At 40.8% G+C, this 27,637-nt stretch overlaps 2 protein-coding genes across 5 annotated transcripts in view; one reads left to right on the forward strand and one right to left on the reverse strand.

The window, feature by feature from the left end:
* The first annotated feature begins 670 nt into the window (after positions 1-670).
* Positions 671-26,917, forward strand: aak1b (AP2 associated kinase 1b). 3 transcript variants are annotated; one of them, XM_057320303.1, is made up of 21 exons: positions 671-1,635; positions 3,677-3,795; positions 3,952-4,060; positions 7,818-7,960; positions 8,240-8,361; positions 8,519-8,600; positions 9,412-9,544; positions 10,950-11,053; positions 11,219-11,304; positions 11,390-11,556; positions 12,176-12,252; positions 12,544-12,840; positions 13,167-13,342; positions 13,448-13,671; positions 13,762-13,839; positions 14,853-14,912; positions 15,207-15,311; positions 15,571-15,672; positions 16,079-16,189; positions 16,300-16,404; positions 23,548-26,917. In XM_057320303.1, the coding sequence occupies exons 1-21, from the start codon at positions 1,470-1,472 to the stop codon at positions 24,087-24,089; spliced, it is 3,108 nt and encodes a 1,035-aa protein (XP_057176286.1). In that variant the 5' UTR covers positions 671-1,469; the 3' UTR covers positions 24,090-26,917. The 3 variants fall into 3 exon arrangements, with proteins under 3 accessions (XP_057176286.1, XP_057176287.1, XP_057176288.1); XM_057320305.1 differs by lacking the exon at positions 23,548-26,917 and adding an exon at positions 17,713-20,648 and having other exon boundaries at positions 672-1,635; XM_057320304.1 differs by lacking the exon at positions 15,207-15,311.
* antxr1b (ANTXR cell adhesion molecule 1b) overlaps positions 25,909-27,637 on the reverse strand; it is a 28,374-nt gene continuing 26,645 nt past the window's right edge. For both annotated transcript variants that reach the window (XM_057320307.1, XM_057320306.1), the window contains exon 18: positions 25,909-27,546. In XM_057320307.1, the coding sequence (XP_057176290.1) occupies positions 27,133-27,546 (414 nt within the window). In that variant the 3' untranslated portion in view covers positions 25,909-27,132. The remainder of the gene's footprint in view (positions 27,547-27,637) is intronic.

A 27,637-nucleotide genomic window follows, 5' to 3' on the forward strand; every position in this document is an offset into this window, starting at 1 on the left:
ATGATCCCTCAAATAGTGTACTATATATGAAGAGTTTGGTTCCAAAATGAGATAACTCCGTTTTTTATTATGTTATCATGTTTTTATTGTGTTTGTTAGCTGTATTTTCTTAGTTATTATGGCTTAAATCAAAACAAACCAACGGCGGTTTGATTGATATTTATTGGAATGCACAATAAAAAACATGATTTTTGATTTTTTTTAAAGAAACCGAGTTATCTCATTTTGGAACCAAACTCTTCATATATAGGATATATGGGACAGTTTCGGCCACAGCCATTAACTGCCCACAGGCCCGGGTTATGCAACTATGCCTCGCATGCATTAGGTTTGCATGTGGTCACACACAACCAGTCTAAACACTCAGTGTAGTTTCTCAACGTCGTACAGTCTGCATGTAAAATAAGTATTTAGGACAACTTAAAAAGACAGAGTACAACATGTTATACAGCTGGACACAATTACAACTGCCTGACGTCTCATCATAGCAGCAGTTTTGCTCTAAAACCGTAACCATATTTAAGTAATCGTGTTTTGCAAGCCTTTTTGACTGTCATGGCGATTCGATTTTTTTTATGGCGATTTGAATTGCCCTGCTGCGCTCCACGTCAGTAATGAAATCGCGTTGAAGGACTTTTATTTTCATCTTCATTGCGCTGGCGAACGGCTTCACATTTCCGGTGTTGTTTCCGGTTAGCTGGCGCATCTGCAGCATCCGAAGCCGCAGACGGGACTCGCCATGAAGAACACGCTCATTTCGTGTTAAATTTGATTCTATCCGACAACATAAAAGCGCAAACGGTTACCGTTAACCGGCAGGGGTCTGACAGCAGCGCGCGGATGAAATGTTCCCTGAGTCTGAGAGGATTTAGCAGGAATGCTAGCGCTAGCGCCTAGCTGTCTGCGTGCTGAATTTAAATTATTACTATTTTTTCACAAAATAAGAGGCTGATGTATATGACGTTGAGCGTTTAGTGTATATGAAGAGCCGTAGTGCGATTATTATATGCATGTCGTCAGTTTTATGTAAAAGGTCGATTATTTTAACGGCTGCAAAGCTGGTTGATGATGGAGGGTTTGACTTTCATCCATCACAACAATAATATCCGTTTACTTGCCGTTTGAAGACTCATTTCTCAGTATTACACTGGTTTTAGCTGAATTTATATATTTATACTGTCATATGGACCCGCATCCTTGATTGACACTAAACTTGGACATCAATCATATCAGGTCCTCTGAGGCACTGCTGTATGTTTTGTATGTGAACATATTTAACAGTGGTGCTTTAATTTAGTGCACATACTGCATAGACGGTTCATTTAAACAGTGATCAGCATCAGAATTGGGCTCTGAGCCCATGTTTGACAGTCACAGCTGATATAGACCTTTGGCACCAGAACAATCCACTCCACTTACTTATTGATTCACTTGATCTGAGTGTCAAAGTAGGAGAATTTGAATACACGATGAAGAAGTTTTTTGACTCGCGGCGGGAACTGGTGGGCTCTGGACCTGGTTCCGGAGGAACAGCTGGAGGTTCTGGATCCAGCAGTGGTGCTGGTGGGAATTTCATCGGACGGGCGTTCACTGTAGGAAGACACCAGGTGACGGTTGAAGAAACTCTGGCAGAAGGTGTGTCTTCTCATTTTTCTAATTTGGTTTGGGGTCCGCTGGATTGGTTATGTTTCAAGGGCGCAGTGGTTTGCCCCTTTAGCGTTTGAATCTGCAGCCTTGCAGGTGCCACTCACAATCACATGCATCTTTAAATGCAGCAGGAGGATGGTGAATCATGCCTTGATTTCTCGGCTTTCTTCCCTGCCCTTCTGCCAGCTCTATTCAGCTGGCTTTAATTCTTTGCCTGGTGATCACTGTTCGTCTGTAGATTTCATGAAATAGCAATTTGACAGATTGCTTTGATCATACATTTCTCCAACCTGTAAATAACTTGTTTCTGTAAGCTTTTATCGATCTCTTCGCATAATCTGTTACTCAGGCATTCAGTGGATTTTAAGTGCTGCATCTTTTTGGTTTTGTAGATAAACCCTAATAAATATGATAGTTAAAAGAAATATCTATAATAAAAATAAATAAATATCAGTTAAAGGATTAGTTCATCCAAAAAAAAAACATATTCTCATTTTTACTCATCCTTGTGTCATTCAAAGACTCTGTGGCCATGTTTTTTCAAGTGTGCTTTTGATTTTCTGTTTACGATGGGAGTGGATTCTGGATTGTGAGCTCTGCTCTTGGCCTACAAGACCACCATTGGTTCGGCACCTCCATATCTTCACTCGCTAATACAGACTTATGTATCCGCCAGATCCCCACGCTCCTGCAAGTAAACAACGTATTGTAGTGCCATCCCAAAAAGGGAAAAAATCAATCTCTGGATCTGTTCCCCATTTGTGGAATGATCTGCCCACTGCTACACGATCAGCAGATTCTGTGCCTTCTCTAAGAATCGGCTGAAAACACATGTCTTCCGTCAGCACCTGACCCATTACTTCTGATTTCTGCTCTCTTTCTATCCTTATAAAAAGAACCTTAGCTTTGTGGTAGGCTATATGAGACCAGTTTTACTGCACTTATGCTTTTTGTTGTCCTTATGTTGTTCCAGACAGTTGCTTCTATTGTTTACCTCATTTGTAAGTCGCTTTGGATAAAAGTGTCTGCTAAATGTAAATGTGACCACCTCTTCTTAAGCTTCAAAAGCATGAACTCCATACAGCTCGTACTGTATAAATTGAGTCGCCTGAAGCCATGTGAACGGATACATTTATATTTATTTGGCAGATGCTTTTATCCAACATAGGCAACTTACAAATGAGACATTTTGTAAACATCCAGTTTCATGGTTGAAGTATACAAGCTTTGTCGCATATTAGGTTCATGTGTAAAATAATCTTTTTCTGTTGTTAAAAGCATTCTTTTGTCTTATTTGGAAACATGCGTTTACTTACTATTATGAAGGCCTTCGTGATACGAGGGGAGCAAATAAAAATGTGTTTTTTGTAGGGTTGTAGTGGATCGATTTGATGTGCAAAAACTGATAAAAGAGCTTATGGTGTCTTAGCCAGTGCTTTTTTGTATTTTTGATTTTTTTGCTCACAACCCAGCTCCACAATAAATAAAGGCATTGCAGATATGTCGTCTTGCTGATCGTTTGAATCGGTTAAATTGACTAAAATAGAGCTTGGAGTAAATACCTGCGTCCTACTTTTAGCTCTGTGCCCACTTTACGGAATAACACCCCACTCTCCATTATGCCGACGCCACGAATCTGAGGCTTCGCCTGTATGTTTAGTCACATCAACCCTAAGCTGTATAATGGATGTTCTGTTCACAAAAACACACACACGTGCTAAATATGCTTGTTTGAAGTGCTTCGACTTCACATCAGGCTGTACAAAACATGACCCAAATTCCTCCTACCCTGCATTTGTTTAATGAAGGTGTTGCAGTTGGGTGTGAAGCATATTGCTTGGGAAAAGACACTTTATGATTTTGATATTCGTGTCCCCAGATATGGCTTGGTTACCTCCTTAGATGTAGGTTTTATGTAGCTTTCCTTCCACAAGGGGGCACTGTTATGTCGTGGTGTGAAACTGATTTCATCGTGATGCATATGACTTTTCAAGATGTCTAAATGTCATTTGTTTGTTTTCCTCTGCAGGCGGCTTTGCTATCGTGTTCCTGGTGCGGACCAATCAGGGGGTGCGATGTGCCCTGAAGAGGATGTACGTCAACAACGAGCACGACCTGCAGGTCTGCCAGCGTGAGATCCAGATCATGGTGAGCACACGCTACAGGGCACGGGGGCGGAGTCAGTAAGATACCAGCACTATGCTGAGATGTCTTTTCTGAGATTTTCATTTTTTGTCATCATTTTTACATTGTTGATTTAGTCACTCATACACTTTCCTCTGTCCTGTATGGATTTCATAACAGCGGGATCTCAACGGTCACAAGAACATTGTCGGGTTCTTGGATTCCAGCATCACGGCTGTTGGGGGCGGAGATGTTTGGGAGGTGTTTATCCTTATGGACTTCTGCAGAGGTACGCCGCCGCCTTTTAGCCCCATAATGCTCTCTGCTTTGTTTTTTTACGTATTGAAGCATATTTAAATGGAATGGCATATTTGTACTGGGTGGACCATAAGCATACACATAACAATGGGGTGAAATTATATAACAAAATACCACAATAACAGTGCATATTATACTACTGTAACGCTATAACTATGAAACACTTCCCTTTAGTCTGATTTACAGTTTGCTGAGATTTTTTACTAAATGGCAAAGGTGTCTGGATCAGCACGTAAAATGTGTTTTGTCTGCTTTAGATGTTTAGTTGATAGATGTTGTTGATGCATTTGTGTTAATAGTCCACATGCGGGCGCTCTTTAAACAAAGATAGAGCAGGAGTTTTGTGTAGTAACATCATCGCATTTGCACAACAGTTATCCACATTTTGCAGGGCTTGACATTAAGCATTGTCATGTGGTTGTCCTTCGGACAATATAAATTTATCATTCACTTGTCCGAGTACAAAAATGACTTGTCCAAAGATAAAAAAAGATATTTCATTTGATTTATAATATAATCAATATAATTGTTTTGGATTTAGATTGGTCAAGTTTGCTTCTAAGCATTTTAACTAGTGTCCGCTTTGGCCGCCTGAATTTGGTTACAGGCCTGCTCTCTCCGTGACTGCTATAAAACAAAGGCAAGCAGTAATTATTATTAGTGTTAAGGCTGTAAATTAACTTTTTTTGCACATAGAGAGGTTTAGAGTTTGGTAGCACAGGCAGAAATGTGCAAGTGTAGTTCATTATGAATAGGCAGATAACTGACAAAAGACATTCATGTTACATACAGATGGATAAATTAGGGCCATATCATTTTTAGATTACCTAAATTTGTTTTAATATTTCTTAAGTTCTGTGTTTTTCCTTTTTTACTATACAATAGTGGTATATTTGTACACATAAATGACTAGTGTACTATAGTATTTACTATAGTAAACTGCAGTAAAATTCTTACTATATTGTTTTTGAACTTTACTATAGTATACAGTGATTATCAATTTATTACAAGGGCACTTCATTTTTCAATAACAAATACTATAGTACACTCAGTGTTGGGTAAGTTACTCTGAAAAAGTAATTAATTACTAGTTACTAATTACATATTCAATAGTGTAATTAGATTACTGTACAAATTACTCTCTCCAAAAAGTATTTAGTTACTAATTACTAATTACTTTCTATATCCTATATCCATCCTGATTAGTTAAGTGATTGAAGGACAGACATGAAACGGCTTATTTAATTCATTCAAATAAATAATATTAAACTTAAATACTTAAAAAAAGTATTACAAATGTGAGAATTATACATTAAAGCACGGATTAAAGCACGGATTTTAAAGTTAGACTTGAATTTTGATGTCAATTCCACTATTGCACACACATATATTACACAGAGTATTTAGTTTAATTACATCAGAAGTAACTGTAATTAAATTACAGAAAAAATAAGAGTAATGCCTTACTTTACTTTTTCAAGGGAAAAGTAATTAAATTACAGTAACTAATTACTTAGTAACTAGTTACACCCAACACTGAGTACACTACAGTATTTTCTGTCTGAGTGTTAAATTTAACGGGACTTTTATTTTGACGGGTGTTTGGGAAGACGCTTGTTTGCAGATAGCTTCACTCAAACAGTAAAACGCTCTTAAAATAAACTCTCAGAGCAACTCTGGAGATGAAGTTCATGTGTTCATATCCTCATACAGTGCAGACGCAGATAAATCCTCGACCATCACTCGTGTTGTATGTTAAAGTGTGCACATAATTCACTCAGACACGCAGAACAGCAGATGACATTTAAATAACACTGATTATAGTCACACACAAACAAGCACAACCAAGACAAACACGCAGCTCTGAGCTCTGTCTAATGCACACATTCTTATTATTCGACATATATGTCGCACTGTTTTTTTTTTTCCAAGTTACTTGTCCGGTCGGGCAAGTAAATTCTCTCATTCACTTGTCCCGGACAAGCGTTAATGTCGAGCCCTGTTTAGTATTATCACTGTTTCAGTCTTGCCACCTGGTGTTTTTTCATCTTGGCTGTTCACAAATTGCATTTTTGTAGCAGGTTTATCTGTTTTTATACCATGGTCTGTTTGAATACTTGATTCTGATTGGCTGGAAGGTGTGCATTAAAACCGTTTAATGCACGGGTAGCTCCAGTCAGTTTGATTACATTTGAAATGAACTGACAAAAATAAGTGCCATTTTCACCTGTCTTGTCCAAAATGACACTATAAACATCAATAACAGCTTTAACTTGGCAAATGACCATGGTATTAGCGGGATAAACCACAGCTTGGCGTGCATTAAAGTATTTTAATGCACTTTGCGTCGGGTGGTTCTTGGCCTCCACGTTGTGCATTAAAACCCTTTAACACACGGCGTCGGCTAGCTGTGGTTTATCCCTTACATGCTCTTTAATGTTGAGAGGTTGTATTGACTTGGTGCTGAAAGTGTAGCATTATTGATTTAGCTGAACATCTATGGTGACTGACATTAATCCAGCTCTGTGGGGAGGTGAATTAAGTCAAATTTGCCTTAACGCTGGGTAATTGACTTTTTGGCCATGCACAGGGTGCCCGCGGATCCTTTACAAGTATTACATTTAATTTTTAAAATTTAAGGTCATAAAAAGTCTTATTTTTACTTATGGTAGGTCTTAAATTTTATATGACACCTTTAGTTAAACGTATTTTAATACTTCACCAAATTACAACAATATATTTAACGTTATATGATGGTTTCTTTTTTTCTTCGTGGATTCGCTCACTCACGTGACAATCTGCAGATTGCGGCATTTACGACAGTGTTTTGTGTACCGTGCAAACAGAAGAGAAAAGATGGGTAAATGTAAGTTTAATGTGATTTGGCTCCAAGATGTGAAACATAGAGATTGGTTAGCCTGTGCAAGCAACGAGTATGAGGCTACTTGCAAGATGGGCCAAAAAACCTTTAAACGCAATGGGAATTAAAGCAGTGTAAAAAGCACAACGCAAGTGTAAACTGAAACTTTATTTCAAATGATTTATTTGTAATATCTTTCAAGCGTTTTCTTGTCGCTGAACGCGCTCTTATAAGCTTTTGCACTGCTAATCCTCTGTCTTATTTTGCTTTCTCGTCTTTGGCGAAGCAAACTCTAAAAGACATTTCACAAACAACCACCTCGGTTACTTTTCTCTGTGTTATGTTTGCTTTATAATGAGGCGATCCATCTTCTCTCCTGTCTGACTAAACTTTTCTTTTTCCCACATGAGTAGGCGGGTTTGGGTGACGCAGCTTTGGGGAGTAGCTAAAGGAGCGACGCTACCACTTACACCGTGTCTACACCGGACGCGACGCATCCAGTGTGGACAAAATGTAAAATTATAATGTCTTTTGTCGTGTCGCGTCGCGTCCGGTGTAGACACGGTGTTAACTACATTTTTCAGCAGCTTGACGGTAGACATATGTTAAACGTGTGTAAAAGGCTGTCCGGTGTAGACACGGTGTAACGGTTCATATCTAGTGTATAGTTTTATATGTAATATAGTTGTTTTGATTCAGTTTTGAAAGCTGCAAAAACCGAACTGAAATTTGTAAATCAAAAAATTAACTTTACATTAAAATGGAATATTCAGAAGAAAGGCCATCTTTTTGAAAATGATTTTTTTTTCACAGTTTTAGTTGACAATTGAAAAACTTGATGTAGTAAAGTTGGTTTGTGTGTGAGCAGGCGGTCAGGTGGTGAACCTCATGAATCAGCGCTTACAGACAGGCTTCAGCGAACAGGAAGCACTCCAGATCTTCTGCGACACATGCGAGGCCGTCGCACGTCTGCACCAGTACAAAGCTCCCATAATCCACCGGGATCTTAAGGTTCCTTTTTCTCTTTCACTTTCTGGCCCTCTTTTCTAAATCTGCCTTTCCAACTGTTCCAAGAATTGAACGTTATTGTGCGAGAAAATTTGAGCCATTGATGGAATGAGTCACATTTCATGCATCACTGCTGTGATGCTAAGAGCGTGCTTCCGTTCAGAGGGAACACTCGAACAGCAGGGTGCAGATTGATTTCATTACTTCAAGTTCTTGTCTGCCGTAGTGTTATTTGTTTCGATGGTGTAGAGTGCTCGTCTAACGTCTGAGTTGCGATTGCAGGTGGAAAACATCCTCCTCCACGATCGGGGACACTATGTTCTGTGTGATTTCGGCAGCGCCACCATGAAGTTTCAAAACCCACAGACTGAAGGAGTGACTGTTGTGGAAGACGAAATCAAAAAGTAGCTCTCTCCCTGTTTTTGTGAAATATAAATGATCTTTTTGCACGATTCCTTGGAAGTTACAGTTGTCATTCAACAGAAAGAAATATTAATCTTGTAAAATGTGTATGGGACTGCTGGGGTGTGTTGTGAAAATGCGCATTTTTGTTTTGTTTAGGTACACAACCTTGTCCTATCGTGCTCCGGAGATGGTCAATCTGTACAATGGCAAACTCATCACCACCAAAGCAGATATCTGGGTAAGCATATGTGACCCTGGATCACAAAACATTGACAAAAATACATTGTGTGGGTCAAAATGATTGATTTTTCTTTTATGCCAAAAATCATTAGGATATTAAGTAAAGATCATGTTCCATGAAGATATTTTGTAAATTTCCTACCTTAAATATATAAAAACTTTATTTTTGTGAGTGGATGGTCTGCCACAGTGCCCCTGATTAACAACTTCAAAGGCAATTTTCTCAATATTTTGATTTTTTGCGCTCTCAGATTCCAGAGTTTTAAACGGTTGTATCTCAGACAGATATTGTCCTATTTTAACAACTCATATATCTATAGAAAGAAAGTTTATTTATTCATCTTTCAGATTATGTAAAAATCTCAATTTCGAAAAATTGACCCATAAGACTGGTTTTGTTGTCCAGGGTCACATATTATATCAGTAACCAAACAAAAAATAGCAGATTTCTGTTTTTTATCTTTGCACGTTACGTGCATATACAGGGAGCTAGACAGTTTAAAAGTCCAAGAACTGCAAAGGTATACAAGTATTTAAAAAACGTCTTGTCTAATAAAATAATTCATTGGATGGTCATCATTAGAGCTTAATCAACATGGTCAAGAAACCTTGAAACTTGTGGAACATAAAATCAAAACATATGTCTTTAAAAAGCATTTGAAAGAGTCTTTATGGTTTGTGAGAAAGAGGTATTGTAGTTAAAAAAGAGACATTTTAAAAGGTAAAGCTGAAGAAAAAGGGATATGTGACTTGTTGTGACGTGAAAGAGCCCCAGCTCAGTGTAAAAGCTTGGAGCTTTCTTTCTTCAGGCTCTCGGCTGTCTGCTGTACAAGCTCTGTTTCTTCACGTTGCCCTTCGGCGAGAGTCAAGTGGCTATATGTGACGGCAGTTTTACCATTCCAGACAATTCTCGATATTCCCAGGACATGCACCGTCTCATCCGTGAGTATCTCTGGCACACGGTGTTTGTCTCTCCTGTGTCACACGCCTCACCGCTGCTTAGGTCGGTCTGTGGGTTGTGCTTTAAAGGAACAATTCACTCGTACTTATATAGAGGGTATGCATTGACCTCACTTTCCCACGTGAACACCATGAAAACACGCTCCCTTGAGTGGTCAAACACTCTGCAAAATGGCTGGTTACAATAGGAGAAACAAAGAAACCGGGACTAAAACGCGCAATTATTTGCCGAAATCATAAGCAGTTGGACTCGACTTCACAAAACTTCACAAACATTCTTAAGAAGAAAATTCTTCTTAACTGCCATGTTTTTTCTTAAATTCTAATTTAAGAAAAATGATAGGAATGTTTTGTATTCCCGAAAAAAACTTGATCTTAGGAATTTTTTTTAGAAAAATCCAAATTCTCGAAACAAAATACGCATGCGTCAAAGTGCTCCGGTCCAAGAAGACGAAGAAGTGCTCTCGTGCGCCATACACTGACAACGCTCTCGGATGTCACCTAAATATCTTCATTTGTGTTCCGAAGACGCCGGAAGTTTGCCGTAGTAACACACCAAAAGTATTATAATAAGTATATTAGCTAACATGCGACGGAAAATGCTGTTTAACTCATCACATGCTAATATATATAGGCTATATAAGAACGCGATGTGCTTGTTACACACATAAAGTTTATTGTATAGATAAACATATACAGTTACCACCCGAGCAAGCGAGTGTAATCATATTATTTTATCCTGAAGATGAAAATGAAGATGTTCTTAAGAAAATATTTGAGAACCGCACTTACGAACATTCTTACGAACCTATAATTATTAATAAACCTATTATAATTTATGGTAAGAACAATCTTATATTTTGTCTTGAGAAGAGTTTTGTGAATCCGGCCCCAGGTGTCCTGGACACAGAAATATTGCGCCCAACAACTTTATTCCATTCTACAGATAACGGTGAACACTGCTGCATTCAGTCTTTCTACCACTCAGTGGACGCGACTCTCTTGACCTCACGTGACGTGATGTGTGCGGTGACGACACATGCATACCCTCTATTGTTCCAAATCTGTGACTGACTATCTTCCGCGGGACACAGACGATGCACTCTTGAAGAATGTCCTGGATGGGCTTGTGTATGTGATGCAGTGAGAAACAACAAAATACATTTTGTTCTGTTCATCACAGTTATCGTATGACTCTCTAGCACACGAGACTCAAGACAAGGCCCCATTTGCTTCATTTAGATGGAGCGAGTGATGTAGAACACATTTTAGATTTTCGGGTGAACTGTTCTTTAAGCTTAAAACCTGTCAACAAACACTCATTTTCTCACAGTCAATCTCTTTTCCACTTTCCTTCCTTTTTTCCTCTGTGGTGGTGATTTGTCAGGCTACATGCTGGAACCGGACCCTGATAAGAGGCCCGACATTTATCAGGTGTCCTACTTTGCTTTCAAACTAGCCCGTCGGGACGGCCCTGTCCAAAACGTCAAGGTTAGTGTCCTCGCTTGATCTCATCATGGTTGCTCTCGGCTCGTTGTTGGGTCAGTGCTTCTACCTCTGGGATCAAGGGATCGGTTGTTGGATTGGGTGTTTTTGTTCATCAGCGTACAGGAATGCGCGAAATCCTAAAAATGAGATTTGAAATGTGCTCCTCAGAATTCTCCCATTCCTGCTAAGCTTCCCGAGCCAATCCGAGCGAGCGAAGCGGCGGCAAAAAAGAGCCAAACGCAAACCAAGGCGAGGTACGTGTCCAGTGACTCCAGTGCACTTTCAAATGGGTTTGACCTGCAGGCTGTAAGATTTGTATTTGGGGTTTTTCCCGCATAGACTTACAGACCCCATTCCCACCACTGAAACCTCCATCACTCCCCGCCAGCGGCCCAAAGCAGCACAATCCCAGCCTCAGGCACTAGGGGGCATCTTGCCTATACAGCCAGCTGCTCTGACCCCACGCAAAAGAGCCAACCTGCCCGCTGGGGCCGCGCAGCCTATAGGTACGAACACGACACCTCACATTTCTGACATACGACGTCACATTAACCAAATATAATGTAGGGCAGTACTGTGATCTTATCTGCTCTTTTTATGTGAATGTTGTATTAGGGGGATAGTTAAAGGGATAGTTCACCCCAAAATTAAAATTCTGTCATTATTTACTCACGCTCATGTAATTTAATACCTGTATAAATCAGTTTGTTCCGATGAACACAAAGAAAGATATTTGGAAGAATGTGAGTCATTTTCAGTTCCGGGACATCATTGACTACCATAGTAGGAAGAATTAAATGGTAGTCGAATGTGCCCGAGAACTCTTTGTTTTCCTAAATTCTAAAACAGAACAAAACAAAAGTCCTACTATGGTAGTGGATGATGTCCCAGGACTGAAAATTGCTAACATTCTTCCAAATATCTTTCTCTGTGTTCATTGGAACAAAGATATTTATAGAGGTTTGAAACAACCTGAGGGTGAGTAAACCATGACAGATTTTTCATTTTTGGATGAACTGTCCCTTTAAGAAGTTCATGCATTCAAATTTGCTTCCAGATATTGAGCTATGTTTAAACTATGTATCCAACCATTGACCCCGCCCATCTGTCCACTGTCTGTCTCAGCCGTCAGCATGAACCTGGCACAGCCGGCCGCAGCGCTGCAGTCTCAGAAAGCGTCTCCCTCCCCTCAGCAGAAAGTGGTACGTCTCGGTTTTGTCTGTCTCTCTCTTCGCAAATGAAGATCTGCAGCCAAACCCACACGAAATGGTTTATTTTGCTTGTTGCGAAAATCATTTTTCAGAATGTCAGTGGTACAAATAAATGAAGTCAAAGTGAGATTAGAATATTAACTCTGAATGTTACTCCGACATTTTTAATTTCCTAAAAAATGTAGTTTACGATAAAAAAAACGTAATTGCAACTACTAATGCAAAATTGTCAGATGACCTCGAGCTCATCGCATAGTTGTCTGGTACCTGTCTGTGTGACAGCCCGTGCAGCTGGTCTCAGTCTCAGCTGCGCCCGCATCAGGAGGAAGCGTTCCAGCTGCAGCCTGCAGCACCGCCCCTCAAAAAGCCACAGCAACTCCTCCCCCGTCCAGCCCCGCTCCGCCCACCGCACCCGCTAGGAGCGCGCGGCGTAAGCAGGCGTCGGCGGTTCAGCAGCAGCAGCCCGTTCCTGGGCAACTCGCCGGTGCACCGCCCCCAGCACAGGCGGAGCCTGCAGCGGTTCCGCCCACTCCCCAGCCGGCAGCGCTTCAGTCTCAGCTCAGCCAAGAGAAAGAGAGGGTAATCACCTCCATCTAGTGCATGTTGCTCTGTCCACGGCAGTGTCACTGATCATTTACCTCATGCAAAGACTGCTCATCATCGTTGCATCATCCCCGGTTTATTTTGGGGAAATTGGATGTACATTTCATTTTTCCTTTTTAATGAGATTTCAATGCAGTTTCATAAAGATTTGCTGTAGAAAAAAAATCATATTTTTATTTCAAGTTTTTTTCCATCTGATGCAAAATCGCCTTTCATTATCATTCGTCACATTTCGTTCATTTGCGTATCATGCTTTGTATCTTTCTCAGTCTATGCTCTTTTCTCCTCTTCTAATCCTTTAGCCGGTAGCCCCAGGACTGTCCCAGACTCCTCCCTCTTCTCCAAGGATGGCTCAGAAGGCGGGTCACAGGCGCATCCAGAGTGATGTCACCCACAGCGCTATGTTCGGAGTGCCGGTCAGCCAGTCCACTCAACAGCTGCAGGCAGCCACGGCAGAGGCCAGCCTTAACAAGTCTAAGTGAGGAATTCTAGGACGTTATGATGATGAAATGTGAAGAACACATTGTCCTTTACAAGAGATGGATAAATGAACTTCCTGTTTTGTTTCGCTACACAAATATAGGTCAGCTAGCGCCACCCCATCAAACTCGCCCCAGTCTTCTCAACAGAGTGTGTATCAGTCCGCCCAGCAGGGCGGCAGCGTATCCGCCCCCCAAGATCCTGCTTCAGCTTCTAGCTTGACCAGTCCCCCGGACCAGCCCTCCTGGAATCCCTTTGGCGATGACAATTTCTCCAAACTTACAGCGGAGGACCTGCTCAACAAAGACTTCACCAAGCTAGCTGACGGTAACTTACGCTCCCCCATAGTTTGCTAACTGCGTTTTGTCATTCTGAAGTGAAGTGGTATGAGTGTTGTTTTGTTGTTGCTTTTGGCAGAGCCTGCGGAGCCTCTTATTGTCACTGAGAGTCTTATTCCTGGACTGGACGCTGCAGAACCTGCTCCACCATCTGCTGGTAGGTGCATCTTAAAACGGTTTCCATCATTTGCGGGTGGTATGATTTATTCATTACATACATTTCTTTTATGCAGAAGGAAAAAAACGTTGTTTGAATATCACGCAGGTGAGGTTAAAACTGGCCTGGGCTTACACGCATCAAAGATAAAAACCAAATCTTTTTATGTTCTTCGCATATGAATCTTGTTCATTTTAACATTTTAACTGAATTTAACACTTTTTCGATGCGTTTTAGAAGTTTATCCTCTGAATACTGCATTGCAGACCAAAAAGAAATCTTTTTTTAACACTACAATAAGGTGCTATTTGTTAACCATTAGTTAATGCATTAGCTAAAAGAACTAACGATGAACAATACTTTTGCATCATTTATTAATGTTAGTTCATGTTAATTTCAGCATTTATTAATAATACATTATTAAAATCAAATGTTGTCACTGTTAACATTAGCTAATGCACCATGAATTAGCATGAATAACTGTATTGACATGAACTAACATTAACCCGGGATTAATAAATACTGAAAAACAAAATTGTTCATTGTTAGCTAACGCATTTATTACTGTTAACAAATAGCACCTTATTATAAAGTGTTACCTTTTTTCACTTCGTCGTTTTACCATTCAAGTTACAAAGTTCAAATGTTTATTTACCTGACGTTCCTCTGCCTTCCTGCGTCTGCCCACACATCCCAGCCGCCTGTGTTGTGTCTGTATTTAGCTACAAGAAATCGCCGTTCCATACATGAACCTGTTTCCGTCCTCCCTCGCTGTCCACAAGCACATGCTCAGTGCCTGTGAGGTTCTAATAGGTGGTCACCAGGCCCAGCAGGAGACTCTTATTAAGACGTACCTCCGAGGCATTGCGTTTTTTGAGTCATGTCACCAATGACCTCAGAGTCTATTTACACTAGAGCCCAACATATAAACGACTCCGATTTGCCTCCGCGGTTCTCGTCTACTTAATGGTCTTCACGCTCCGAGTCTCAGTTGTTTCTCTTCTCTCAAACAGCTGAAAGACCCGTTGATATTCTGGGTTTGGAGCTGGGGGCCTGTTTGCTGGCTGTGCCAGGTAGTGTTGCAGTTAATCACATTAATAAAATGATTGAGATCATGTTTTACGTGATAAACTCTCAGGATAAGTTGTGCTGGTATCCTTCGCTTTCTTGAGCGTGGTATGTATAATTCTCACTTGCATTCCTAACATTTCTTTGTTATTGCACGAGACCGATCGATCATTTTTGATAGGTGTTTGCTTTCTCCTCAAGTCACCCGACCCTCGTTTTCTAAGCCTCAACTTTCCTTTATTTTCCTCTCTTGTGTTTTTTCTGGCTAACTCGGGCTGTTTTTGCTGGCTAACTAACAGAGAAGCTGATCGAGGGCCTGAAGTCTCCAGACACCTCCCTCATGCTGCCCGATCTGCTTTCCATGGCAGACCCCTTCGGCAGTTCCATCGATGACACCAGAGATGGTAAACGGGTGTCTCGCTGCTCGCTTGCTCCTTTCACACACATTGTCATTTAGATGATTTTCCACGGCTTTTATCCAAAGCGACTTACAATGCCTTACGCTATAAATCCCTGGAAAAGAATCATTTACAGTCTGTTATTGTGCTATAATTTGTTGCAGATAGACTTGCCACATAAAGAATTGTGATCGGCTAATTTACATGTCAGTAATTACAGAACGTTTTCTATGGTTTCTTTCCACACATTCTGTGTTATTCCCAGCTAAAACAGAAGCGTGTTTGGACTCTCTGATTCCTGGCCTGGAGCCTCCCCGGCCACAGCTGCACCCTGTGGAGACCGAGCCGTTGTCTGCAGCGCTGGCAGGTAGAATATCAGCATCAGACTGCTGAATCTCTGCCAGCTGTCACACACATTGTCACATAAGTGTTTGCTGTGACAGTGTGGCGCACGTCAAAAACTTTGCACGCTGCCATCACAAATGTTTATTGGGAAGTACAACATGTTGAAGCGGATGTTGCTTGAATTGGTTTAAGTTCACCTTTAAAAGCTGCTCAAAATGGAATCACACCCATCACGAAGTATATAGTAATTGTCTCAAATCTACATCACCTCATACTGGTGTCACGCTAGGCTAGCAAACGCATTGCACCTGGACAGTTTGTTGGTAGCATGTAATATTTGAGTCATTTTAAAATGTTGGCATGTGTCTACAATATTGGATTGATTGCCTGTGTGATGTTTCTCTTTGACTCCTCCCACTGCGCTACAGACCCTTTGATTGGAGAAGATTCTCTGCTGGGTTGTTCTCTCCCCTTTGGGGCCGCCTCCTGTCTGGACGAGTTCGCACCTGTCTCAGGAGGCCCCTCCCAGAACCCACCAGGTACAATCAATCGTTCTCCCAAACACGCTGGTTTTCAAAGCTAGTATGAAGCGTTCAGGAATATCCATACACCCCTCTTCAATCTTTTACCCCTAACTATTGCCTTTCAGCTGCAGACTCCTGTTTGATGTCAGGCTTCGAACCTCCGAGCTCTGAGGCGGTCAATGAAGATGAGTTTGACCCCATACCCGTCCTGGTCTCCAAAAATTCCCAAGGTAAGCTTTGAGAACACAAACCACTTTCTGGGAATTTCCTCGTCTTCTCGTTGGTTTTAAAGTGACGCCTGCCACTAGACGTTACTCGTGAAGAGCACGTTTCAAATGCCTTGTTTTTGCCATTGCGAGCGCACAGAGATGTTCAACTCTGTGAAGATGAGTCCATCCTGCACACTCATGACTTAAGAATTTCATTCAAATTCAACTTATCGATTATGGGGTTTTTTTAGGGATTAAAAAAGTATTTTAAAGTTTTGATGGCGCTTTCTAATAAATTCTTTGATGCTATGTCGTGTGCAGGAATTGCATTACTGTAAAAACATTTTTGATTGTCTTTGTTTTGCCATTATTTGCTCAACTCACAGTATTTTTCTTAAGGTTCATTTATCTCGTTGTGAAAGTAAATTTGGTAGATATGATTTTTGAGGTTCTTGTATTGTCAAATTACTTGCATTATAATGTTGAAATCAATAATTCATTTTATTTTGTTGCACATCACATAATGTAATTTCTCTCATTAAAGGGGTCATATGACACGGCTAAAAGGAATATTATGGTTTGTTTTAGATGTAACACAATGTGTAAACAGGATTTAAGGTTGATAAACGCTGTATTCTTCACACACCGTGCATGTTTGTATCTCCTCTTTGCTCCGCCTCTCTGAAACACGCTGATTTTTGACAAAGCTCATGGCTCTGAAAAGCGAGGTGTGCTGTGATTGGCCAGTTCACCAGTGCGTAGTGATTGGTGGAATACTGCAAGCGTGTGAGGGAAATGTAACGCCTCTGACCATATTTGGAACATCAGGCTCCTCTTCAGTTGTACTGACAGGTACGCCCACCTTACTTGCGTCTACATTTGGGCGGTCTCAGTCAAATCAGACCACCAACTGACGTAGATTTGTGGGGGTGTGGCTACACGAGGCGTTTCAGGAAGGTCTGGGTGAGCATTCGCTCTTACATAGAATGACTCTTTTGTTCCCACACTTTCATTTCTGCAGTTTTACACGTCTAATACATGCATGGGCAACTTATAACACACCAAAGACACAGAAAAACACCTGTTCGCCCCATATGACCCCTTTAAATATGTTATGTTCACACACAGAATGTGAAAGATTTTGTCGTAGCATTCCAAAATCGGCAGTATTTTGCGACAATCTACTGACCTCTTGTGACAATTTTGATGCTTTCTCTCAGCTTTCTGGTGCCGTTTCACTTACCCTTGTGTATTTCTCTCCTGGTTTCACTATGGCTTTCCTCCCCTCTCCCCCGCCTCTAACCTCCCTGTCCATCTGGCCTCTTTTAGGAGGTCACTCTCGCAGTAACAGCGGCAGCTCTGAGTCCAGCCTGCCCAACCTGGCCCGCTCCCTGCTGCTGGTGGACCAGCTCATCGACCTCTAGACCTTACCCATATTTCTGCTGCGCTGAAGACGATTCCATCGCTGCAGTCTTCTGCTGTTCGCCGCATTGTTCTCACTTCCTCCCTCCTCTTTGATTTCATCATCCTCCTGCTTCAGTTTCTTCCTCTTCGTCACATCATACATTTTGACCTTCTTTTCCATTTCTTAGCATCATCATCACTCATTTTGATTTGATTCTTGCACCATAGTGATGAGGTTTTTGTTTTCCGTTCAAGTCACATCCCGTTTCCTCTGGTGTCTGTGCTTCATGTAGACATTCATTCATTTGATAGATTTCACCTGCCTCGCAGAACGCAAACGTCGCCGATGTGAGCTTCACAGAGTAGTTCTCTTCAGTCCAGCTCGCCTTTGCATACAATCTGTGTCTTCTGTGGCACAGAGCAAACTCATCTCCAGATTAAACACACAATGTTTTATTACTGTAGGTCAAAAGACTTGGTTCCTTCCAAACCGAGATTAAAGTACAAAGCGAAGCAAGCGTTTACAGAGAGAGGAATCTTTCAGCTGGATATTTACTGAGCGGCCGGTAGGGAAGCACAGATGGCAAGAATTTACCTTCATCCAGACAGACTGCAGGGTAGGAAAAGATCTTAGTGTTTCATGTAAATCGATTGAACGTTTCTTAGAAATCCCAAGCGTTTTTCTTCCAAAAGCACGCTAGAAAATCTTAGCAAAGGTAAGAGCAGATTAAATATCCCTTCCTCTTTGTCATCACTGACACCTGTTCACCCTCTCCATCATCCTCCGTCTGGTTACGTCGTTGTAAATATCTCTATCGATGTTGTACGTTGACTGGAAACGATGTAAATTGTTGTATATCTACAGTATCTCCAACCCTACAGAAGTGATTCGTTCCTCCTGTGTATAAAGCATCTGTCCCAATGTCCGGCAGTTCCTTCAGAAATCTGCATCCCGTCCCATAGTGTACATCAGCAGAATCATTCAGAAGAACTATTTCATATACGGTCAAGATTATATGTGAATACCATTAGAGTTTTAGAGAGGGAATGTATGAAACGAGTATCCGTCTATAAATGCAGATATGTGTATATGAGTCATACGAAACCTATTTAAGAGGAAACTCTATCTCTTCGTTCTGTGTGTTGAGCTGTGTTTGCGAATGTAAATCGTCGGTTTCATCTTTTAATGGCCAGATCATCATCGATGAACAGACTCGAATGAGGAAAAAAGGACAATCTGCCAATCGCCCCGACTCGGTTGGACATCATTTGTGTGCGAGTTGGTTGGATTTGTGCTTTTTTGCCTTCCTCTGCAGATATTTGTCACCAATCAAACTGGTTAAATGCTCTACAATCTCAAATCTTTAGAGGTACGGGTCAGGGGCCGGTTGCAGAAACTGCTTGCACTAGTTAGTCACCTAATGTTTTTCTTCAAGTCAGGTACATACAAAGGTAGATTGGTCTTAATGAAATCTGAAAAGTAAGACTGATTCGTCCTAACTAATTGCTAGTCTGTGAGAATAGCTGCTGAGACACGGTCTTAACTTAGCGGCTATGCTTATGCAACTTGCCCCGGGTTTTAAAACGAGTCAAGCTCATAAAAACACCATTTGGGGCATAATCAAAAAACAAAGACATCGATTGAGACGAACTTGTATTCCACCTGAGAACGTACCTTTGAACGCTGTGTCATCTCAAGCGAGCCGTGCTTTCCCACATCAAGGTCTCGCGCATCAAACGCATATCGAAGCATGGCAGTGTTTATGAATATAAAGTTAAGACGTGTCTGTGGCCAATCTTCATATCAGTACTGTACGTATGTGTGCGTGTATGTGTGAACGTAGAGTAAATAAATAGTTAGTCTTAGTTGTTGAAAGTGGTGAGGTTCTGTCTTTGACGTGGCGAATCAGCTTCGGACCCGCTGCAGGCACCTCCGGTTCAAGCACAGGTTCGTTCTTTACCTGAGAGTCCTTCGTTGTCACATTACCTGATTGAGAGCATGAAACGTGCTCTCGGTAGTACTGTACGAGATTATTGAAATCCCAACTGCAACCGAGCTAATAATGCATTTGAAAGTTTTGGAATTGGGTAAAAACAAGTCATTTTTATGGCTGTTGAAGTGAGCTGATGGTTTGTCACGACAGCTTTAGGGTTGGGCAGTATGATGGTAGGAGCGTGCCTAGATTTGATTGCTATAACAATGGAGGTTAATGTACTTGTGCCGAACTGATTTACACTCGTATTATTTTCATTAAACCGGTTGTTTTTAAACTCCTGTTGCATGAAGCGGTTTCATTTGGATGTCAGGCATTGTTCTTTTGCTACAAGTGAAAATAGAAAATTCCAAATGTCCATTAAATCCGCATTTCTAGATGTACTGTGGTCATTCCAGTCCAGTGTAAGTTGAATTTCAACAAAGTCAAACCTCATAAAGTCATCCAACGGCAATGTGAAAGACTGACAGCACGACAAGACACGTTTATCAAATGTGATCAAAATCAAGTTATCACGTAAAAACTCATTTTGAACTTTTCCTAAATACATGTCCAGATATTAGTCTTGTATTGCTGAAAAGCGAATATGTTATTTTAACCTGTTTCTCCAGTTTTCATTTTCTGCAAATAAATGCAAATGTTTTTATTTCACATTTGGGAGAAAGATTGTTAGTAGTTTACAGAATGAAACAAAAAGGGTCATTTTACCTAAACGCATACCTATAAATGGTAAATTCACAAAAACTGTGAAATCGTTTGAAAATGGTCTTTTTCCACGACCGTATATACCATGACACAATGACTCGTAGCCTGATGTAATATTCTGGTCATACTGCCCACCTCTAAACCGCAGAAACGACAAAAAGAAACATTTTCAAATCCGAACTGAGCTCATGTTGCAATGAACGCTTGGGATGTTTTTACAGCGTGTTTTGTTACATTAGAGACGTTGATGGAAAACCGCAGAAAAGCATGAGAATGACCCTCGCACAAAAAGAGCATTCAGATGCTGCTGGGGTTCATTCCTGATGCGTGTTGTTGGCCGGGACGAGCATGAGATTGCTCTATATCCTCGCCTCTCTTCTGTACAGCCGCCCGCAGACTCTCATGTTAACCTATGCAATCCTAAAGCTTCATCTTGTTGTTCTCAGTAGAGATCTTTGCCCCGCGGGTAACGTTCCACTTGTGTTGTTGTGCAAAATCAAAGATTTCATTTTATGTGCTGTTTTTGTTGGGAGTGAAAAAATATTTATGACCATGTTTATCCCCAGAAGTGGAACCTCATTGGTCTTTGTAGCAAACACCCTCAGCCCAGTGTTAGAACAGCGATGGGTTCATGTGCACCTTCTATTTTTGTGACAATAAATAATAAACGAAGAAAGGGATGTTAAATAAACCATGTAAATGTGAATGTATGTTGTGCCTATGGTGGTTATTTGTCCGTCCAAACACACACTCAGCAAAGTTTTTTCTTATTGCTTGCAATAGAACCTACGTTTTCAATATGTTTTCTGTGTCGTTTCGATGAATAAGATATGAATAATAAAAATACAAGCAGTATGTATTATAGACTTTTTCAGCGGCAACAACATAAACAGACGTCATGTGGCCCAAACTGAACTTCCGGTAGACCTCTGCAAAGAATCTATAACTGTTGAGCAGTTTTAATGTAATTTAATACAATCAATACACAATAAAACATTCATATAAGTGAAATATAAAAGAAATTGTTGTATTGTAACTAAACACAGACCCGAGATTGACTTTGGGCCTGGCGTGTATGTCAGATGAAACTGTCTATACATATTAATATCTAATGGTTTAAATATTAAGTTGTTGCTAATATATGTGATGATACAAATAATTTGAAGTTGAAAATATATTCAAAACCATTGGAATGAGGTGTTGTCATTTGACCTAAAAAACAAACAAACGAACAAAAGAGAGACATGCATGTGGAAGACACTTCTTTGACACACAAACAGAATGTGTAATGTGTTTCTGAAACGCATCTTGCAGTAAAAGAGCTAAAGTATTTTCTTCTTTATGTCTGAAGTGCAGCGGTACACACACCAGCTTTGTTCTTGTTCAATATCAGCCAAAAGTTTTGAATGATCTGGATATTTTTTCTTGTAATCACATTTGAACCTTTTGCTTGAGGTCGGGCTGTTCCAGCTGTTTCTTCTCCAGGTAAGATGTTCTCATCGATGGTCATGGCCATTATGTCTTTGTTCGTTTCCTCGTGATTTACTTTTGTACGCAGCAATCATTTTCATTTGCACTTTTGCACTTTTGTTCAAAAACAAGTTTCCTAATGAGAAGTTTGCTCGAAGTTGTCAGTGCGTGAGGGGTGACAAGTTGTCCCTGTTTCCTTGACGACGGCGTGAGATCTACTGCACGTTATTCCCCACACAACACTTTGTCTTTAAATCATTAAAAACAAAGAAACCGCATCGAAAACAGAAAGTAGATTGAGGTTTATTTCAACATTTACTGATGCATTTTTAAAGTCGGTTAACATTTGTTAAAGCACAATGAGTACATTGTCACAAGTCAACAACGTGTGAGTGATGTTTAAAGGAAAAGTTCACCTCAAAATCAAAATTGTGTGATTTTTTTTTTTTACTCGCATGACGTTCAACATATTTTAAGACCTCCCGGCGTCTTCAGAACACAAATAAATATATTTTAGAAATTTCAAAACTTCCTCATAGACATCATGGTTATAGTTGTAAAGTACTAAAGACATGGTTAAATTGGTCTGTCCGCATAGTGGCTCAATTGAATTTTTTTGAAGCGACGAGAATACTTAATGTGCGAAAAACAAACCAAAATAACGAGTTTAATCGATAAATTCTCTGTCATGCGGCGTTCGGTTTGCAAACCGAATGCACATGCGTGGAAGTGTTGAAGTGAACGCACACCATAGACTGACAAGACAGAGGAGAATATATCGATTAAACTGGTTATTTGGTTTTGTTTTTCTCACAAAGTATTCTCGTCGGTTCAAAACAATTCCATTGAGCCACTATGAGCGCATGGACCAATTTAACCATGTCTTTAGTACTTTTCTGGACCTTGACAATAACTATAACCATGATGTCTATGAGGAAGCCTTGAAATCTCTCGGATGACCCTAAAGTATCTTTATTTGTGTTCTGAAGACGTCGGAGGTCTTAAAACATGTTGGGTGAGTACAAAATAACATAATTTTGATTGTGAGGTGAACTTTTCCTTTAACGCCTCAGCTTCCAGTCATCCACATTTTTTCCTTTCAAGAATCTCTTTAAAAGTTTCATAAGCTAGTGCTGCCGAAATGACCAGTGCGTCTGTACATACTTCAGACTCATTACATAAAACCACACAGACTTTAAAAGAGCCGAGCTCCTTACAGACCTCGACTTTTAAAACAAAAGCAACTGAATTTAGTGTTTCTGCTTCATATCACCTGCTGGTCTTGTGTTATCTTCTTTAAAGACATTTATACTTTAAACGGGGTGTTTTGATCTTTCATCTTCGTAGTAATCAAATCATTTTGCATGTAAAAGCTGAGTTGCTAACGTGCTGTATTATTTGTCTCTGTGACCCTGACGTCAACACTTACCTTGACTCTTTCTAAATGTCTCGCAGTATAGTTTTAAGGAATTGTCTGGTTGGAGTAAGCATGGAGATTTGTATTTAGAATGTGACAGCAGAACTACTTATTCATTTCACATCATCATTGGTTTCATCATCACATCACTTTTGTTTCGCTTCTCTTTTTCAGACGGTCTGCCGGGCGTGAACGGCCTTGATTTCGAACCAGAATCCACGAGCGTCCAGAGCTCAGAGCATCCTGAAGAGACTTGGAAATGTCCTGCAGAAGAACATGATGGACAGGACTCTAATCTCCTCGACGCTCCCGCACACTCGCAAGCAGCGACCCACGATCACTCGTCCTACTCCCCGGACGTCTTCTCAAGCGCCCATCCACAGCCAGACGTTTTTCTTCAAGCGCCCTTCTGCAGGAGGATAGATCCGTCCGCTCCACCACAGCATCCACAGCCGTGGATGTTCTCAAACGGCAACGAGCCCGTCCTGCCACATCCACCTGTGCGCAGTCAAATTCGCTTTCCGCATTGCGTGGACGTTCCGATGCCCCAGCGGCCCATCGTCGCCCATCGCGTGGTCTCCAGCGTGGGTCAGCATGCGGCTGTGAGCTCCGTCCCCGTCGGGCCTCTTCACTCCTGGACGGTAGGTGTTCGAGCGGTGATGGACCCCTTTCTGGCTGCCCCGTTCCAACCACGGGGTCCCCTCGGAAAGCCTTGAATCCTTTGAGGAGCCAATTGGTGCTGAAAACCAAGTGCTGGTCGTGATCTGGTGGAAGCAGAATTGGCATAGTCAGTGACTACCTGGACCTTCAAGACTCAATCTCCACAGCACTTTAGCACCGCATCACCACGTTTTGATCGGTTATATATACAAATCTGTATTCCACATGTATTGGTTTATTATTTTTTAAATGCTATTCATGTATCTTTTTATATCATATGTAGTATTATTGAGTGCAGTATAAATGGACTTGCACAAAGCTTACAAATGTGAAACTGACAGATGTATTACTTACATTTGTTACAGTCTGTTTGAGGGAACACTAATGCTCGGATACTAAGCAGAGGTTTGAAGGTTATAAACGTGAGTACTTGAAACCAGGCTGAATATCACAAGCTTTGTCGCCGAGTGAAATATTGGGATTAATACGAGGCCTTATGTTGGATAAAAATAGCTGGATGATCACATTTTGCTGTCGTTTTGCATCTCCTGAACCCGAGGTACTGTAGAGCTTCCTCCACACAGCGGGAAGAGACTGTAAGTGAAATCTACACAGGTCACGATTATACTGTAACCAGATACAAAAACACTTGGAGCACTTTTGCATAGCCTTGAAAAAAGATCTGTTATCAATCTACTGTATATTCATACATCATAAATAATGTTTGTTGAAATACAGTGCCTTCTTAAAGGAAAAGTTCACCTCAAAATCAAAATTGTGTGATTTTTTTTACTCACCCATGTGACGTTCAGCATGTTTTAAGACATCCCGGCGTCTTCGGAACACAAATAAAGATATTTTAGGGACATCCGAGAGCTTTCCAGGCCTCCTCATAGACATCACGGTTATAGTTGTTGTCAAGGTCCAGAAAAGTACTAAAGACATGGTTAAATTGGTCCATCCGCTCATAGTGGCTCAATTGAATTGTTTTGAAGCAACGACAATACTTAATGTGTGAAAAACAAACCACAATAACGACTTTAATCGATTTATTCTCCTATGTATTGTCAATCTGTGCTGCGCGTTAACGAGAGCACTTAATAACCGTGCATGTGGTTTATAATTTTTATAAATATAATGATTTACATTATTTTCATCATATTTAATGCACAACAATACTGCAATGCAATTAGTAACATTATCTGCTACTATTTATATCAATAGCATCTAACTACTATTTCTACTTAATTCAAAGAAAATGCAGCGATTTTCGGTTAACGTTTGTGTAAAAGCTTTGCTGCCTTGGGCGGGCTATTTGTAAATAGACACTCCGTAAATGAAAATGTTTTATCAAAATAAATATAATACATTTTATTGATGTGTCTATTCACTAATGTCCATTGAAAACATTAATAACGTTACTGTAACAATAACAACACGAGTGTCTCATGACGTCACGGCGTTAGTGAAGGTCAAGTGTAGGTCAAGTGTCACGAGCGGTCTTGTCCACATGGTGCAAAAACGAATTTCAGACTTTTTTACTTAACATTGTTTTAACATTTTCAAATGTTTTGTATAATTTTCTGCAAACCATGACATAAGACACAACCTTTCATTATGAAAGCTGAGTGGATGCATGTTTTCAAGGTGTTTTTCGGTTTTCTTTTATATGATTTTTTAAATGTATAGCTCAGTAAATTGTGCTTGCCATGCATGCCTGCAATATGGAAAATCTATTGGCAGCAGATCAAAAGGAAGACTTTTGACTTTGTGTGCAAAAATGAGTGGAAAATTCTCTTCATTATGGTTTGACGAGCGGACTGCAGGCTGTGTGCTGTGAATGATGCGTGGGCACAACAAATGCATGACACGGAAGTCAAAATCATCATTTAATTGAAGAATGTACACACAAGCTCTTGTTAAAATGATCTTCAGATGCAAATTGGACATCTGTAACCAGCGAAGTTGTCGAGTGCTCAAGCACAACAAACTGGAACGAAATTCAAAATATCCTGAAAAATTTGGCATAGCACTGCCATATCCGTAAGCATAATGCTAAAAAAATGAACCGGAACAAAGGGCATTTTAAATAAAACATCATTAAGCACTTCATGACCTTTGAATACAAGCTTGATGCTTGTAAAGCATCCATATATACAAATTAGACTATGGTAACAAATCACGTGACTTCCGTTTACACGAGACCGTTTTCAATTAAAAACGGAAAACTTTTTATGCGTTTTATCTGTTCATTTGCACGACAACGACATTTTTGAGGACTGAAAACGGGCCTCGAAGTGCACGTTTTTGGAAACGATGGCATTATCGTTTCAGTGTAAACTCTGAAGGCGGCGTTTTACAAAAAACGATGGCGTTCAATCTGTAGGCATGCGCGAGTATTCCCCAAACAAAAATGGCGACTTCCATGCTGCATGTTTGTACTGCGTGACATACTTATCATTTCTCCAGCAAAAAGTAGATTTACTACGCCACTAAGATCAGCGGAGACATAGTATTTATATACACAAACTATAAACATACATACACGCCGACAAAGTGTATTAAAAGCGCTTTTACTTTAAAACAAGGTATGTGTATTTGCGCATTTCTTTATAGCGCAACAGCGCCATCCACTGGCCTGGCATGTATAATAAAGTGTTTTTATTCGTTTTCCCAGATCCCTGTAAATGCAGATCGCTTTGATAACGCTGTCAAAAAAAACCTTTTCAAAAACGCAAAGGAAAAGGTTTTCCGTTTTTCATCGTATTAACGTACTCGGGCAACATTTCCGGTTCATCAGCCTATGGGCTTCTGTCTCACAGGTAAGAGTCTTCTTTTTCTAAATGTTGAATAAGATAAAAAAAAAAAAAAACACTACAGAAAGTGACATTGTAACCTGTATCTGTTCTCTTGGATGTGTCTGATCGTGGATGCCCTTACGTACGGCTGTGATTTGCAACAGTTGCTAACACGTCATCTAGGTCTTTCACATCTATGAGATCACCAAATGCCCTTGCAATTCACACGAAATCTTTATTTTTGCTTTGCGAACTGTGTCTTCAGTCTAATCGTTCCTGGTGCAAAAACTCCTGTTACTCTTTAGGGAAGGTCGGGAACGTCAGGGCCTGGACGTGGTGGGGGACGAGAAGGAGGCGGGGCTCGCCCCGGCGGAGCGGCCAGAGGGGGCGGAGGCAGGGTGTTGGGTGATGAGGGGGGCGGCGGCGTCGGAGGTAAAGTCACATTGATGCTCAGACAGGTTGGAGACACAGCTCTGGTTGGAGGTGGAGTGTAAGGGGGAGGGGTTATAGAGGATGGGGGTGGGGTGGAAGGCAGAGGTGGCAGGGTGGAGGTTGGAGAGTGGGCGGAGCAGCGTGGGGTGGGAGGTAGAGTACCCTGTGGGACAGGGGGGCATCTGCTGTGGGGAAGACTGTAGATGTGACTCGAGGGGTTGTTGTAGTGTGGGTACTGAGGGGCCGGGTAGGATTTCATGTGGGTGAATTTCAAACAGCGACCCTGGAGAAAATGAAAACAAATGTTAGCTAGTACATAAACAAATCCGTTTTAAAAATGTGCCTCACTGTTTTCTTAATGTTACACTTGTAAT

This window comes from Triplophysa rosa, linkage group LG22 (assembly GCF_024868665.1).
Source record: "Triplophysa rosa linkage group LG22, Trosa_1v2, whole genome shotgun sequence".
In the NCBI taxonomy this organism is placed as follows: Eukaryota; Metazoa; Chordata; class Actinopteri; order Cypriniformes; family Nemacheilidae; genus Triplophysa; species Triplophysa rosa.

What these genes read in the sequence shown, in the direction of transcription:
- aak1b (XM_057320303.1), top strand. Translation starts at nt 1,470, where the DNA reads ATGAAGAAGTTTTTTGACTCGCGGCGGGAACTGGTGGGCTCTGGACCT. An exon ending in CCTCCCCTCAGCAGAAAGTG is followed by an intron (nt 12,253 to 12,543) that starts GTACGTCTCGGT and finishes TCTGTGTGACAG; the next exon opens with CCCGTGCAGCTGGTCTCAGT. An exon ending in ACCTGCTCCACCATCTGCTG is followed by an intron (nt 13,840 to 14,852) that starts GTAGGTGCATCT and finishes TCTCTCAAACAG; the next exon opens with CTGAAAGACCCGTTGATATT.